A 16,642-nucleotide genomic window follows, 5' to 3' on the forward strand; every position below is an offset into this window, starting at 1 on the left:
ACAGGCACCCGAGACACCATCTTACAATTGTGTAACCAAAATATTCAACAGTGCCTAGCTGGCAAGGGGACCGCTTTAATAGACCCTATCAAAGCCTCGGCCAAAAGTGATAAAGGTTCTACAACCACGCCCTCGAAATATATGCTGCTGCGGCTCCTGCAGTCTAATATGACCAGCAACTTGAATATTTGGGATGTGTATAGTATATAACCGGTAGCGCTCAATTTACCTTGTTCAACAGTTCTAACTACTTAATAGAAATGGGCTCAAGACGGGTGAGTTTAGCATTCTTGTGTGTGCCTACAAAATTGAACTTTGCAATCACTGCTGTATGCACAAACATTGACTCAAGGCCTCTATCCACTGCAGGGATGCAGCGCTTCAGTATTCCACACTGCATGAAGCTGGGCCAGATTGGAGAGACCTGCCGACCATACAATGCGCCTCAAAATCGCACGTTCTGGTACCCATACCATGGAGGCACCCTGAAGCAGAACAGCAACACTTACACGCTGTTCTGTCCGTGTGCGGGTGGGTTGCAATGCACAGCAGCCCAGTGCCAGCCAACTACAATGGGAAACCATGTTGGCAATGACCTTGCCAGCATTTATCATGGATACCAGTGATGCCAGAGTGCCGAGTGTCGTGTGTGTTACTCGGGTGTTTGTGCAAGTGTTTGTGCGAATGTTCCCGAAAGTTTGCACTAAATATTTTACAGAGTGATGTGCATGCATAGTTTTTCTCTTTTTATTCCTGCACTGTTACGTTCAAGTTTGTTCCCATCTTTCTTTCCTTATATTCTTCCGATCCACAGCATGGGTTGCTGTGTGCCGCATAGGACGCACAAAACCCATCCTCTCGTGTAGGGCACCCCCGCACACCTGTGTGCGGGCCTGCTACCACCAGAGGCGACACAAACACACAGACACATACGCTCATCATCAACAGTGAGGCTTCTCTTTGACTCGACCTTCTCCTCAAGTGAAACAGGATAGCACCTGCTTGTATACATCTCAACATTTACACTCGGGTATTGTTGTGAATAATGAATGAACCATGCTAAACTGCTTCTACCATACACATAACAGAGCAGTAGCTTCCTTGACAAATGACAAACATGCGAGTATTATGGAAGATTTCCTGATGGCTTGCCAAAAATTTGCTGCAACGTGGCAAACTGCTTGCAGTGTATGTGTCCTTTACTTCATAGTTATGGAGGTTTAGCACAGTGAATGTCATTAGGATCCCACACACCGAACAGGTACTCCAGGGCTATTGTATCCAATACTCTGGCTGATGGAGGACAGGGTACCTTCACTGTAATTGATATGCCCCCAATATAGATTGTCCAAGAGATCGCGTACTGCCTATTGCATTGCGTGCCAGCCACTATCTTGCCCCAACAGCACAACAAAGTGAAACTGATCACCTAACAAACCTAATTTTCTCTGTCGCGTTTTGCTTCACAGAGCATTTCTTGCCATGTCACTTCTAAATTCGAGCTTGAGACATGGGCATTGGGGAACAGTTCAAAAGGGACACTAGCTCCAATCAAGCCTCACCAGAACTTGCCCCTACCCAAGCTACAGCAGTGCTCTCTCCTTCCCCCATCTGCAAAGCAACACTAATTTGCACCCCCCCCCCCCCCTCAAGAGAAAATCCTACAGACGATCATGGCTCTAGGGCCTACAAATGTTCGCGCCCATAGAAAAAATACGTTGGGGCTACAAATGCAAGCAATTGTTTACGTATTACTGCATAATAAAGCAGTTAAATCTTTTTTATTTGGTCACTAGAAAATGCACGGAAATCTTCCATTTTCACAATATGATCACGGGTTGGGCAAGTACTTTTGAAAAATCCACTGCTGGCCATTTCTGAGAAAGGAGGTCTATGTTCAGTAAAACTACACTTTGATTCCGACTAAAGCACAAATACACTTGGAACTGTAAGCATGAGCGTACAGATAGACCATGCATGTTTCACCTAAAACCCAGACACCCCTAAGTTCATCAAGCCATTACGACAAGTGAGGTCAGAATAAACTGTTGCATTGGTACACATTTACATAAAGCAGAACACTGTTGGTATGTATAGGAAGACTTGAAAGCTCACAAAAACAAAATGATAAAAATAGTTGTTTAATTACACAACATGCTCTTTCGTTTCTGTAGCAATCTTCTTTCATACTTCGACGGCCTCCCATAGTACAGCTGCCTTGCAACAATACGGTAGAAAAGGAGACTAATATTGATCTGCAATATCCCTTGTATTGTTTCCACGCTAATTATTTGTAATGCCCAGTATGTTCGACAAGGCCTTCTCTTACTCATCCATGTGCTAACTACTTCATCACTTTATACTTAACACATGCAGTAGGTGATGTCGTACTTCAACTTGGTACTGTTTTGTCACCGTGTGCTGCAGGCCAGCATGTTGGAAGACACTAGAATTGCATAGTAAAATGAATTAATGAAGATTAAGTTTTTGGGATGCCTCTACACAGGACACCCAATGCAGCACATTTCTATGAAGCAGCCCACTTTAATAGTGAGCCACATATTGGCCTGTTGTACCAATACATGGCACATGAACCATACTAAATTATAAAATTTTTCTTTGCTCAGTCATTATCTAGTTGCCATGGTTATTCAAGGTATGCTCGCTAGCGAATTGCTATCAAGCCTGTGGCCAAGCAGGGCACACATTCAGAATTTATCCTAAATAAGCTACTTCAAACAGTTGCTTTAATGAAGTATATTACATTTTCATCACCAGAATATATAGAGCTTTAGGTGAACAGTCATTAAATTTGCTGTAATAAATATTACCTCAAATCTTTTACTTCCGATTTCATTACAGTAGTGAAACTCTATTTCACATAAGGGACCACTTGCCTAATGAATTTTTTTTTAATTCTTTCATTATATCCCTTTATTGTTTGTGTATTTCAAATGGAAAAAAAAAAGTTTGTGCAGGTCGTCGCATCATGAGAATTGCTGCTGCAAGATTTCTAACTTCTGTTCGAGGAAAGGAAGGCCTCATAATGATCTCTAGATTGTTTTTGCTCTCCTTAGGCATACAAAATCATGCTACGTTTTATTTTGTACAATTAAACCCCTTTATAGGGCGCATGCTCTGTGCAGCAATCATTGTCTTTTATATACGATGTCTCTTATAACCCAGGTGCCTCGTATGCATTTTCTTATCAACCCATATTTTACTGTATGCACACTGCTGTCTCTTATACCTATTTGTCTCTTATAACCAAAAGTGCCTCGTATGCATTTTCTTATCAACCCGTATATTACTGTATGTACACTAGTATCTTATACCCATTTGTATCTCATAATCAAGGTCCCTCATATGCATTTTCTTATCAACTAGCATTTTACTGTATGCAAACTGGTGTTTCTTATAACCAAGGTGCCTCGTAGGCATTTTCTAATGCACTCATATTTTACTGTATGCACACTGGTCTTTTATACCAATTTGTCTCTTATAACCAAGGTGCCTCATAAGCATTTCATAGCAACACATATTTTAATGCATGCACACTGCTCTCTCTTATACACATTTCTCTTATAACCAAGGTGCCTCGTAGGCATTTTCTAATGCACTCATATTTTACTTTGTGCACACAGGTCTTTTATACTAATTTGTCTCTTATAACCAAGGTGCCTCGTAGGCATTTTCTAATGCACTCGTATTTTACTTTATGCACACTGGTCTTTTATACTAACTTGTATCTTATAACCAAGGTGCTTCGTAGGCATTTTCTAATGCACTCATACTTTACTTTATGCACACTGGTCTTTTATACTAATTTGTCTCTCATAACCAAGGTGCTTCGTATGCATTTTCTTAGCAACACATATTTTACTGCATGCACACTGCTCTCTCTTATACCCATTTGTCTCTTATAACCAAGCTACCTCATATGCATTTTCTTATCAACTAGTATTTTACTGTATGCAAACTGGTGTCTCTTATAACCAAGGTGCCTCTCGTAGGCATTTTCTAATGCACTCATATTTTACTTTATGCACACTGGCCTTTTATACTAATTTGTCTCTTATAACCAAGGTGCCTTGTAGGCATTTTCTAATGCACTCATATTTTACTTTATGCACACTGGCCTTTTATATTAATTTGTCTCATAACCAAGATGCTTCATATGCATTTTCTTAGCAACACATATTTTACTGCATGCACACTGCTCTCTCTTATACCCATTTGTCTCTTTTAACCAAGCTACCTCATATGCATTTTCTTATCAACTAGTATTTTACTGTATGCAAACGGGTATTTCTTATAACCAAGGTGCCTCGTAGGCATTTTCTAATGCACTCATATTTTACTTTATGCACACTGGTCTTTTATACTAATTTGTCTCTTATAACCAAGGCGCCTCGTATGCATTTTCTAATGCACTCGTATTTTACTTTATGCACACTGGTCTTTTATACTAATTTGTCTCTTATAACCAAGGTGCCTCATAGGCATTTTCTAATGCACTCATATTTTACTTTATGCACACTGGTCTTTTATACTAATTTGTCTCTTATAACCAAGGTGCCTCGTAGGCATTTTCTAATGCACTCATATTTTACTTTATGCACACTGGTCTTTTATACCCATTTGTCTCTTATAACCAAGGTGCCTCGTAGGCATTTTCTAATGCACTCATATTTTACTTTATGCACACTGGTCTTTTATACCTATTTGTCTCTTATAACCAAGGTGCCTCGTAGGCATTTTCTAATGCACTCATATTTTACTTTATGCACACTGGTCTTTTATACTAATTTGTCTCTTATAACCAAGGTGCCTCATAAGCATTTCATAGCAACACATATTTTACTGCATGCACACTGCTTTCTCTTATAACCAAGGTGCCTCGTAGGCATTTTGTAATGCACTCATATTTTACTTTATGCACACTGGTCTTTTATACCTATTTGTCTCTTATAACCAAGGTGCCTCGTAGACATTTTCTAATGCACTCATATTTTACTTTGTGCACACTGGTCTTTTATACCTATTTGTCTCTTATAACCAAGGTGCCTCGTAGACATTTTCTAATGCACTCATATTTTACTTTATGCACACTGGTCTTTTATACTTATTTGTCTCTTATAACCAAGGTGCCTCGTATGCATTTTCTTAGCAACACATATTTTACTGCATGCACACTGCTCTCTCTTATACCCATTTGTCTCTTATAACCAAGCTACCTCATATGCATTTTCTTATCAACTAGTATTTTACTGTATGCAAACGGGTGTTTCTTATAACCAAGGTGCCTCGTAGGCATTTTCTAATGCACTCATATTTTACTTTATGCACACTGGTCTTTTATACCTATTTGTCTCTTATAACCAAGGTGCCTCGTAGGCATTTTCTAGTGCACTCATATTTTACTTTATGCACACTAATCTTTTATACTTATTTGTCTCTTATAACCAAGGTGCCTCGTATGCATTTTCTTAGCAACACATATTTTACTGCATGCACACTGCTCTCTCTTATATCAGTGTCTCTTATAAAGGGGTTCGACTGTAAAACATTTCACTTTTGTATTGTACGTGCCATTTGTGACGAGAGAAGTCATATGTAGCCAAGATTACTCATCATTCCACATCAACAGACACTTTCATGAATCAAGTGCATAACTTGACAATTCAAGTGTTTTACTATGACCATACTTCGTGTTCCGAGTGTGCTGCATGTTTCAAATCTTTGAGTATGCATGAAAAAAATCTGAAGTTGTTTACATGTTTATCTTATGAATGTTTGTAAATATCATGTCCGTGTTTTTGTATTTATTTGATGTGTGTCCCAAAGAGCGCATGATTTTAAGATAGTGGCATTTTTCAGGGTGAAACCAGGCTTGTCCCTTTAAAGAACATTGCCTGGGAGCAGAAGCTCATGCCAGTCACTTTGATACACGGAGTCCACCCCCATACCCTCAAAAACAGCACATTACTTTCTAATAAGTAATCAAGACTGCTGCAAGTTATCAAATCTTTAGGAACACTGGTTGAAGTAACTTGTGCCTAGTGTTCAATTGTGTATGCTGTTCTTCTGCAATAAAAATTTCTGCACCACACAAAACAAATGCTACGACACCTTTATTTCGTTGAAATTGCAAACACCCTCTCGGAGACAGTCCAAGCTCGTCCAAAGTAAGAATAAGTTTCTGTGTGCCACAAGAATGCACACTGCAGTGCTTCATGTTTACACAACCTCTGCTCTGAAGTACAAATGCACAAAGAGATGCTGCGTAGTGAACACGTAGCGGGTGACCGCGGCGCTCCGCGTAGCGGCACGGCGGGTGCAGGCAAACCATTGAGGCGCAAGTGCAATCAACACCGCAGGCGGAGTTAGCTGCAACTCGTCTGCTACGGTGCCTCCCACTTTGCCTTGAGCATCGAAACATAGCGCGTGTGAAGTGGGAGACACCGTAGCAGATGACGCACAGCTAACTCCGCATTTGGTGCTGATAGCACTTGCACCGCAATGCTTCATGCGGCGCCCGCTTGGTGGCCCGAAGGAAGCGGCCACGCATGCAGTGTTCCCTCTAACAGTGGCCGCGACTGTAGAATCTTTCAACCCCCTCAATTCTTGCACTTTCACCAAGAGGTGGTCCTTTGGCATTTATGACTGTAGACATGCATTAGCACAGCAGCACGCTTGCCTGTCAACACTTAATTTGAACTGTGACATTCATGTATAATTCTGCAACACAAATCAACAGCAAAAACTTCATAGTATGCATGCTGCCAAACAGAACAGTTGGGCTACAGATAGTGCCAGTTCATTCATCATCAACATCCACCAACTTTATGTCCACTGCAGGAACAAAGGCCTCTCTCTCTCTCTCAATGACCTCCAATTTACCCTATCTTGGACAAGTTGATTCAATGTCCAACTTGCACATTTCTTAATTTCATCACCTTGCCTAACCCGCTGCCATGTTTCCCCATCTCCTTGTTCTAACTGGCCATCAGTTTATCTGCCTTTTGATATAATATTATATGACCTGTACATGGACCACTTTTTTTCCCCTAAATGGCAGTTATCTCTGTTTTGTAGTAGACTCTGCTCTCTTCCTGTCTATCATAATCCATTCCATTGCCAACATATTGTGGGTATATCCTTTTTTTAAAGAATCCTTTTCCTGTAAACAAAATAGTAGAGTGTGTACAAGCTAACTTAACTTTCTGCACCATAGCTAAGTAGTAATGCAATAGCCACTATAATGGCATCATGCAGAGATCGTTGGACCAAACTACTACCTAGAAACGTATAAAATTCGATAAGCTACAGCCCCAAAGTTTAGATCTAGTTTACTAAATGCAATCAATAACTCTCGCAGACATTTATTTCAATGAAACTAATAAGTAAAGCAAATGCACGGGGGAAAACTAGCTTGTTTCATTCCTAAAGCACAAGCAAGTTAATTTTAGCCACAGAAACAGTAATATGTAATTTACTGCAAGCACATAGCCATAATCCTTAATTTAGGAGAATATTTACAGTTCTCTTGGGAGCGAAATGATAAAGAAGTCAATGTCTCTTGGAGAGTAGCACATTTTTTTTGTTGTTGCAGCCTGAAAAAGGAGCAATTATATAAGTAACACCGAAAGCCAGGAGATAGATAATGTGAAAATCAAGATACGCCACGTCATTCTTAATGTGCACATGAGAAATCGTGTCTAAATACTGTATTGAGACTTTTATACTCGCTTTCTGCGAAGAAATTGCAAAAGAACAACAGAGCAGGAAGTGAAATAATGTGCAAATGCATTATAGTAAAAAGATATCTCGCAAAGTGAAATAATGTGCAAATACATTATAGTAAAAAGATATCTCGCAAGATATAGTATCAAAAGCACAAAAAATAAAATGAATATGTATAGATATGCACGCATAGAAAGTACTACATTGGTTACATCTTGGGTAATACTGAAAATGGCTGGTGATATCACTCGAGGAAGGTATCCATGCAAAACTTGGTAACACTACGCATCTCGTGATTGATGTTCAAATCCAACAGCACAACTTCACATTGATCAACATATACTGTGTTTATCCACAAGCAACAGCACAATGAGATATTCCAATGTCACTTTGAGGTATGTGAGAAACAAAGAACTTTCCTATCCCCCCAATTAACAGTTGTTCATTCAGTTATGACGCCCTCAGCATCAGATCATTGCCTGGTGCAAGTCTAACTTGGAAGCTGTGTTTATCCACAAGCAACAGCACAATGAGATATTCCAATGTCACTTTGAGGTATGTGAGAAACAAAGAACTTTCCTATCCCCCCAATTAACAGTTGTTTATTCAGTTATGACGCCCTCAGCATCAGATCATTGCCTGGTGCAAGTCTAACTTGGAAGCACAGCTACAGAAATAGCAAAGTGTTCAACTAAGGTTGTGAAAAGGGGCAAACAGCTTAACCCTTTCAGATGCTTTGTACACAATTGTGTGCATCACTTGTTTTTGCTAGTTGTGCCAATTAGGGGCTAAAAAAGGGGAAGATACCATGAGGTTTAGATGAAATGAACCTCCTCCTTAATAAACTTGTCTTCATTTAACTTTAGTTTTGATCGTACTGTTGCACGTAATAACTTTTCCGAAAGCACTACCATAGTCGACGAGTCGTTCGACTTGACGCTTCCCTGGAGCCACCTCGAAATATATATTTTTTTTTTCTCAATATCAACAAAATGAGAAACTAATTTGCACTATATTTCTAGTTTGAGATTTGATTGTATATATGCAAGAAGCAAACATGAATGTCTTCAGGATAAGTTAATTTTGGCCACAGAAACAGTAATATGTAATGTACTGCAAGGTCTTCAATCCTTGCAATCACGTCTTGACGAACAAGATGACCGGTCGCGCCGCAATAACCTCCTGTTTCATGCCATACCCGACTGCAAAGAAACTTGGAACGAATCTAAGGTCCGCATCAGAGAAGTTTTGACAGGCGTAATTGATCTGCTATCCGCAAACGACATTGAGCGGGCTCACCGTTTGGGAGCATTTCGCCCAGGTAGACATCGCCCCATTATCGTAAAATTTGCCAATTTCAAAACAAAAGACAAAATACTCTGCGCACGCAAAAAACTTAAAGAAAAGGACATTTCTGTGAACGAAGATTTTTCGCCGGCGACACGCCATGCTCGAAATGAACTTGCGGCCTTCGCGAAAAGTCAGTCAAACGAAGCACTCTTCCAACTCCGGCACAACAAGCTGATTATGAACAAAAAACAATACTTCTTCGACCCCTCAACTAATCGCGTAACAGAGCACCTACAACGCCTGCCCCATAACCCCCAAAACCACACCGTGCCGAGCAATGAAAGCTAGGAAAAACTGAGGGGCAGTGGAAGGAAACTAAATCGCGTATCATTTCTTTACGCCAACATTCGTAGCATTTTTAAAAAACGCGATAATCTTCATTTTGCCGTTACTACAACTAATGCTGATATCGTAGCACTAACAGAGACCTGGCTGCATCCAGATATTCTTGACTACGAATTACTCGACTGTGCTCATTCTTTTTCTTTTTACCGATGTGATCGAACAGCACGCCAAGGGGGCGGCGTATTGCTGGCTATTACGAAAACCCTACCATCACAGTGTGTTCATGTTTCTTCAGATCTGGAGATAGTATGGGCCATTATCCAATTCTCCCATCGAAAAGTTGTCGGTGTATGCTATCGTCCTCCTGCATCATCCCTGTCCTTTATCAACGAACTGCACGACGCTATCAACATTGTTAAGTCTCGCCACCTGTCGGCTCCTTTGCTTCTAATAGGCGATTTTAATATTCCAAACATTTCCTGAGCAACTGAACCACATACCATCAGCCCCTTTTCCACATTCGCTAATGATTTCTTAAATTTGTGCTCTGTTTTTTCCTTGTCACAATTAGTAAAGCAACCTACCAGAACTACTGCGTCGGTAGCTAACACACTAGACCTTGTGCTTTCGTCCCACTCCGATTTTGTTTCGAACATTACCCATCTGCCAGGTTTAAGCGATCATACTCTGCTATCGTTCAACATCAACGCATCCTGTCCCAAGCGTGTAAAACGGTTAAAACAATTCATGACTACGGTAAAGCCGATTTTGTCTCCATTAATAATGAACTTTGCACATTTCTAGATAGTTTCCTCTCCACGTTTGATAGTCGTAGTGCTCAAACTAACTGGGACATTTTTGTAGATAAGGTGAAACAACTAACAACTAAACACATTCCTGTTCGCGCTATCACATCCAACCAAAATGCACCATGGTTCAATATACAGATTAAGCGTCTCCTAAACAAAAAGCATCGTATTTACAAGGCCGTGAAAAAATCCTCCTGCATCTTTCGATGGGACGATTACAAAAAAGCCTCCCAAGAGTACACCACCGCACTAAAAAATGCAAAATATTGCTATTTTAACACCACGCTTCCGAATATGTTACTAACGGATCCTAAGAAATTTTGGCACGTTATTAACCCCAAAGATAGCGAAATGTTAACCTTGATTGACAGTGCTGGAAACACCATTCCCCCCCATTTGTGTGCAGAAGCCCTTAATTATGCCTTTTCCAGAAATTTCTCGGCAACTACAGACGCCCCTGTTCCGACCACCCCCCATTGTGACTACTACCCACCCATGCCTCCTATTATTATTGACTACATTGGTGTTGAAAGTGTCCTTAAAGCCTTTCTCGTCTCCTGGGTGTGATACGATCAGTCCTAAATTTTTGAAAAACACCAGCTCTTATTGTTCAATCATACTAACGAAGATATTCGAACAATCGCTTCATGAAGGCTGTCTCCTCGTCGACTTTAAGATTGGAAAGATAACTGCACTGTTTAAAACTGGTAACAAACATTTACCGTGTAACTACCAGCCTATCTCGCTAACCAACATACCTTGTAAAATACTAGAACACATATTATATTCCAAACTGGCAGGTTTTCTCGAATCTAACTCGTTTTTTTCCAAGTGTCAATACGGTTTCAGAAAAAACTATTCATGCGAGACTCAACTTGCATCTTTCACTGATGGATTAAACATCATTCTTGATCACTCATCCATCGCTGATTGCATATTTTTAGACTTTTCCAAAGCTTTCGATAAAGTATGTCACAAGTTGTTACTTCACAAACTACAAAATCCTAATCTTTATCCGAAACTTTTATTTTGGCTTGAATGTTTCCTTTCTAACCGCGCTCAGTTTGTTTTAGCTAACGATAACGTCTCACCCCAAACGAACGTCTCTTCTGGAGTCCCTCAAGGATCTGTCCTGGCTCCCCTGCTTTTTCTTATTTACATTAATGACTTACCTTTATCTGTTACTTCTCACATTCACTTGTTTGCCGATGACTGCGTCCTCTTTCGTGAAATATCTAATGACAATGACGTATTAACCCTTCAATCTGATCTTAACGCTATTTCTGTGTGGTGTAAAACATGGGTAATGGAACTCAACACTAACAAATGCAAGTTCCTTTGCGTATCTAGAATTAACCGTATATTGCCCACTTACTATCTGAACGATGCTCCACTGGAATCTGTCAGCACTTACAAATATCTCGGAATACATATTACTACCGACCTCACTTGGTCCGTGCATACCACGTACGTAATTAATAACGCTAATCGCATGCTCGGCTACGTACGTCGAAATTTCTCACAGGCTCCTTCAACACTAAAACTAACTCTCTACAAGACGCTTATCCGCTCCAAACTGCAGTATGCTGCATCAGTTTGGGATCCTAACCAAGAAAATCTAATACACTCACTTGAAATGGTTTAAAATAACTCTGTTCGTTTTATACTCTCTAACTACAACCGGACTGCCAGCATAAGCACTATGAAATACAGCCTCAAATTACCTTCCTTATCATCTCGTAGGAAAATCCTTCGCCTCTGTCTTTTCCATAAGCTTTTCTATCACAGCCAGCTACGAAACGAACTCATTCTGCCTCCTCGGTACATTTCAGCTCGCATAAATCATGTCCATAAAGTCGGCTTGCCGTCCTGCAAAACTAACTCCTTTTCCCAGTCATTCATACCGCGTACATCACAGGAATGAAACCACCTACCCGCACTGACGGCAACAATCTCGGACCACCAACTTTTTAAAACTGCTTTAGCTAATATTGTATAACGTATAACACTGAAGTACATTGCATTTTCCTGGTTTTGTTGTGTTTATACTTTTTTTTTGCTCTGTTCTATATTATGTTTGTAACTATTGTAACCCACTCCCCTCTCTAATGCCTCTGGCCCTGAGGGTACCTAAATAAATAAATAAATAATTAAATAAATAAGTAGATAGTTAATAGAAGCTTAATTTCAATTAACTGACAAAAATGCATAAATAAATCTACTATAAAATTATTGCTATTGCAAATAGAATATAGACGGCCTTGGAATCATGTAGAATTTGATGCAATTACAGACTGTTCTTTATAGGTGGCGTCTGAAAGGGTTAACTACCTAGGTTTACAAATTCACAGAGCATGAAAAGAATAAGAGATTCTCTATTTGTGAATTCGAATGCTGACCAGCATCAATGTATCTGCAAATGTACGTGCGTCACTTTCGGACATGTTTTACAGCCATGGGTAGGCCTACCTTTGGCTCGAAATTACGCCTACATTTACTTTTCCATTGTGTTTGTTATATGTCCCACATATTTGCATTGCGTGAAAGAAGCGGAAGCCCCTTGATACAATTCTGACCCCCAATATGCAGGAGAAATTTCAAGCTACATGTTTATCCTACTACATTTTCTTTCAGTTTGCATTCTTGCCACTTATAGCAAATGTTTAAAAGGTCAGCAGCAATGAAATTTGGGCCCATGTGAAAACCAGAGTTCATGGTAAAGTAAATGCCAAGAACCCCTGTGCAGAATTTCACCTTTTAAAAGCTGGCAGAAACGTTACAAAATTACCATCATAAATTACAAATTACCATTAGATTAAATGATACTGCATAGTCATCAGTATTAAAGAAGCTCCGACATCAAATTTCAAGATCGAGATGTGCCCATCATTCGATGGCTTGGTATGCATAGGTCTTCTTGGCTAAATTTGAATGGCAATTGTCGCGTGGAAGTTATTTTAATTTTATGTCAAACAGTGTAAAAAAGATAAAGAAAAAAATGGAAAGTAGACTGCCCTGCGACATCGATACTAGTGCTACGTGTTCGGTGTGATACATTCGACAAATACCATCCTGAGTGACGATACGCAGTAACAATGACGTCGACGATCTGAGTGTGTTTGAAGCCGACTCCTGGCCATGCCCTCACTAATGGCTCTCCTTGCTGTGTTGAAGTGTACAAGTGATTCATCGTGTCGCATGGACTGATTTGACATGTGCACCGCTGCACAGTGATAACCTGCACATCGAGGCGCGGAAAAAGCGGAAATCGCATGGCGTTTCATGCTTTTCCAAGCCACGAACCTCAACACAGCCAGTGAGTTAACTTCGTAAGCGCCGATGAACAGAGGGACTGGACGCCTAATAAGAACAACCGCATTTGCTTGCTTCACTTTGCGCCGACCTGCTACAGGGTAAATCCTGTGTTGGCGAACGAGTTGGGTTTCACTGGCAGTACAAGGCCTTTTCTCGAGGCCGGGACTAAAGGAAGAGGGGAAGAATGAGCTGGCGCTACTTAACCTAGCCTGCGAAAAACGTATAGAGGGGCTTTAGTCTACATCATCAGAGACACAGCTGGACTGACTGCACGTGCGCTCCTAGCAGATAAAATGCCAGTGTGCGTGACGTCACCATTTTTTGTGAAAGCAGCATCAGCTGTGCAGTGGCCTCGATGTGGCTGCGAGGTAGCGCTGACAGCACTACAATATGACGGGCTTTCGACCCATTCTGAACCATGTTCGATAGCGGATATATTAATCAATATTACAGATATTCATTCGTACCCCAGATGCAATTTAGGTCGCGAATTGCTACTAGGGGGTCGACAGCTACTCGTTGAGACAAAAATCTTGACATGAGTAAATTTGATGTCAGTGCTCCTTTAAGAAATTAACTGGCTTGGCAACTATAGAAGCCCTAATGTGATAACATGTTAATGTAAACAGCTAATGGGTACCGAAATAAGGAGGACACACAAGCATGTGTACAGGTCTATAATAAATAAATAAATAAATAAATACAAGAGTATGCAGGCCTCCACACAATTTCACAGCTTTAGAAATTCACAGAATACGATTTCAGTGGATCTCCAGCTGTAATTGGTAACTGTATCTGTCATGCTTTGGTGGTGAACGACTAAAAAGTGATATGAGTACTAGTGCCAGGGTTTTAAATATTTCTTCGAATAACATCAACTAAGCTACTGAAACAACAATTCTTTGGCCTTGACATTTTCGTTTTGTAAAAAAAAAAAAGCCTAACGATAACCTAAAAAAGTACGGGTCTTATTTTTGTAGCAGAGGTACCACCCATACCGAAAAGCTCATACTTCTTTTTCCTTCTCTACAACAGTGGAAGTCCAATTAGTGTGGGCTCAAGCATTATTGCTTACTCACTTTAATGTGCTCTCCTTACACTAAATATTACAAGACTGTTGTCAACAAATGTGTTAACATGCATAAATGAGCTTTCGTCTGTGGTAACAACTGGGCACAATCTACCCTCGACATAGTTCCACAGCTTTCCTTCTGTGAAGTGTGAAGTATATTGCAATAATTTGTACATTCTTATTCAAGCCAGCAAAAATTTGCATGCATGCATAGAAAACATTTCGATAAGGTAGCCCTTCTTATAACTACTACCTGACATAAGATAGTATGTGATGGTAAGAAACTGAAAAACCCGGCTACTTTTGTGTTCATTAGTGTTAATTGCTCGATGTCTTGTGCTACATCCATGAATATATAATATACACTGCATATAATTTCACAGAAAATCCAAATATTATAGCTAGAGGGAAAAAAATGGGTTTAATATTGCACTGACAAACCTTGTGGCAACATGATTTGCCTTCTTTTTCACAGCGGGAAATTAATAACACGGATATAATCAAGCAGGAAAAAGATTAACAGCTGGGCTAAAAACTTAGATGAAAGAAATGTAAGGTATAACATAATGCAGCTTTAAGCATCAGTATGCTAAAGCTTCCACATTTTTTCACAGCGCGAAATGATTGAAAACAGATGAGAGGACAACACACAGGCACTGTGTTCTATTGCACACAGTACATGTATTGTGTCCTGTCATCAGTTCTCGTTCATGTAGTGCTGTGCAAATGTGTCAATGCTATATTACCAACTAGCCCAACGTACCTTTCTATCATGCTGAAGCTGACACACACACGAGACAAGAAAATTTGGAGTTGTAAGAAATCGGACATACCTATACATTTCTTTCTTGCCATGGAAGCTCACCAGGTGTCAACAGACAGTGAACGACTTGTACCAAAGACACAGCTACGTGCAGTCAAAGCTAAGATGAATGTCTTAAGTTTGCTAACGGCTTTGGCTAAAGAAGATTAGCTGGGAAAACACCGAACCAGGTTTCCTCGGGTTCCTACCCTACTGGTCTCCAGAATCAGGCATCACTCTGAGCTGCAGAATATGGTGGTGGAGGGAGTGCCCGAAGCTTGAGTGTTCCTTGCCGAGACCTGCATGAAGAACCCAGCGAAAATGTACTCCTCTATCAAAAGAAGTCTCAAGTCAAGCCTGTTATCTTCTGAATGATATTAAGACCTTTTCAAAGAGTCCTGGACATCTGCAAAAATAATAATCATAAACAAACATGCAAGGCTTCAGCGTTACATGCAGCACTGTCACCGCAAAATCAGGAGCAGCCTTTCTAGAGGCTGTTGTAAATTCTCTTGGGGTAACCACTACTTACAGTTGCAAGGTACACACTATGCCATCAATTATCATAATTTTGGTAAGTATGGAAGCACCCACTATACCATTACTCATGATTTTGCGAAGAAGCGAGTACCCACTGTTAACCTGTAACATGTCACGGGGTGCATGTAGGCAGAGGGTAGAAATATATTTACAGATTCTACACGGAGTACACAGTGTCTTTGAACCAAGAAAGCGGAGTGGCAGCAACAACACGAGCTTTTGTTCAATCATCATCTTCGTCGCATTTATGAGGCATTTGTTGATGTTAACGATGACTTGTATCATATAGCTGCCCCCGCTGAAAGCGCCGTCTCGGCGCTTAAGAAAGCGTCGATCCTGCGCAGACAAGTACGGCTTAAGGTTGGAGACGTGTACAATATCAGCGAACGGCAGAGACGATGAGGATGGAGCGTCCAAGGGGGCAATCTCATAGGTGACCTCGGTTAGTTGGCACAAGACTTTGTAAGGCCCGTTGTAGCGAGCGAGGAACTTTGAGGACAGGCCAACGTGACGGGAGGGAGTCCAGAACAAGACCAACGATCCTGGGGAGTAAGAGACAGCTCTGTGACGGCTGTCGTAGCGATCCTTCCGAGATAGCTGCGAGGCAGGATGGCGATCCCGGGCAATCTGACGGGCTGCTCAAGCCCGAGTAGTTGCATTGCGAGCGTACTCGGTAGGAGTGTCACTATGCTACAGCAGAAGAGTGTCAAAAGGCAAAGTGGG

General features: G+C 40.7%; 2 protein-coding genes across 4 annotated transcripts in view; one reads left to right on the forward strand and one right to left on the reverse strand.

Moving 5' to 3' along the window:
- The window catches only part of LOC119176666 (astakine), a 34,766-nt gene extending 28,645 nt beyond the window's left edge, over window positions 1-6,121 (forward strand). The window contains exon 4 of the mRNA XM_037428023.2: window positions 370-6,121. Within this exon, the coding sequence (XP_037283920.2) occupies window positions 370-626 (257 nt within the window). The 3' untranslated portion in view covers window positions 627-6,121. The remainder of the gene's footprint in view (window positions 1-369) is intronic.
- Scgalpha (sarcoglycan alpha) overlaps window positions 6,117-16,642 on the reverse strand; it is a 53,012-nt gene continuing 42,486 nt past the window's right edge. For 2 of the 3 annotated variants that reach the window (XM_075877119.1, XM_037426969.2), the window contains one exon: window positions 6,117-15,678. In XM_075877119.1, coding sequence (XP_075733234.1) covers window positions 15,606-15,678 — 73 coding nt within the window. In that variant the 3' untranslated portion in view covers window positions 6,117-15,605. The remainder of the gene's footprint in view (window positions 15,679-16,642) is intronic. The other variant, XR_005110377.2, reaches the window with a different exon arrangement.

Source organism: Rhipicephalus microplus, chromosome X (assembly GCF_043290135.1).
Source record: "Rhipicephalus microplus isolate Deutch F79 chromosome X, USDA_Rmic, whole genome shotgun sequence".
Taxonomy (NCBI): domain Eukaryota; kingdom Metazoa; phylum Arthropoda; class Arachnida; order Ixodida; family Ixodidae; genus Rhipicephalus; species Rhipicephalus microplus.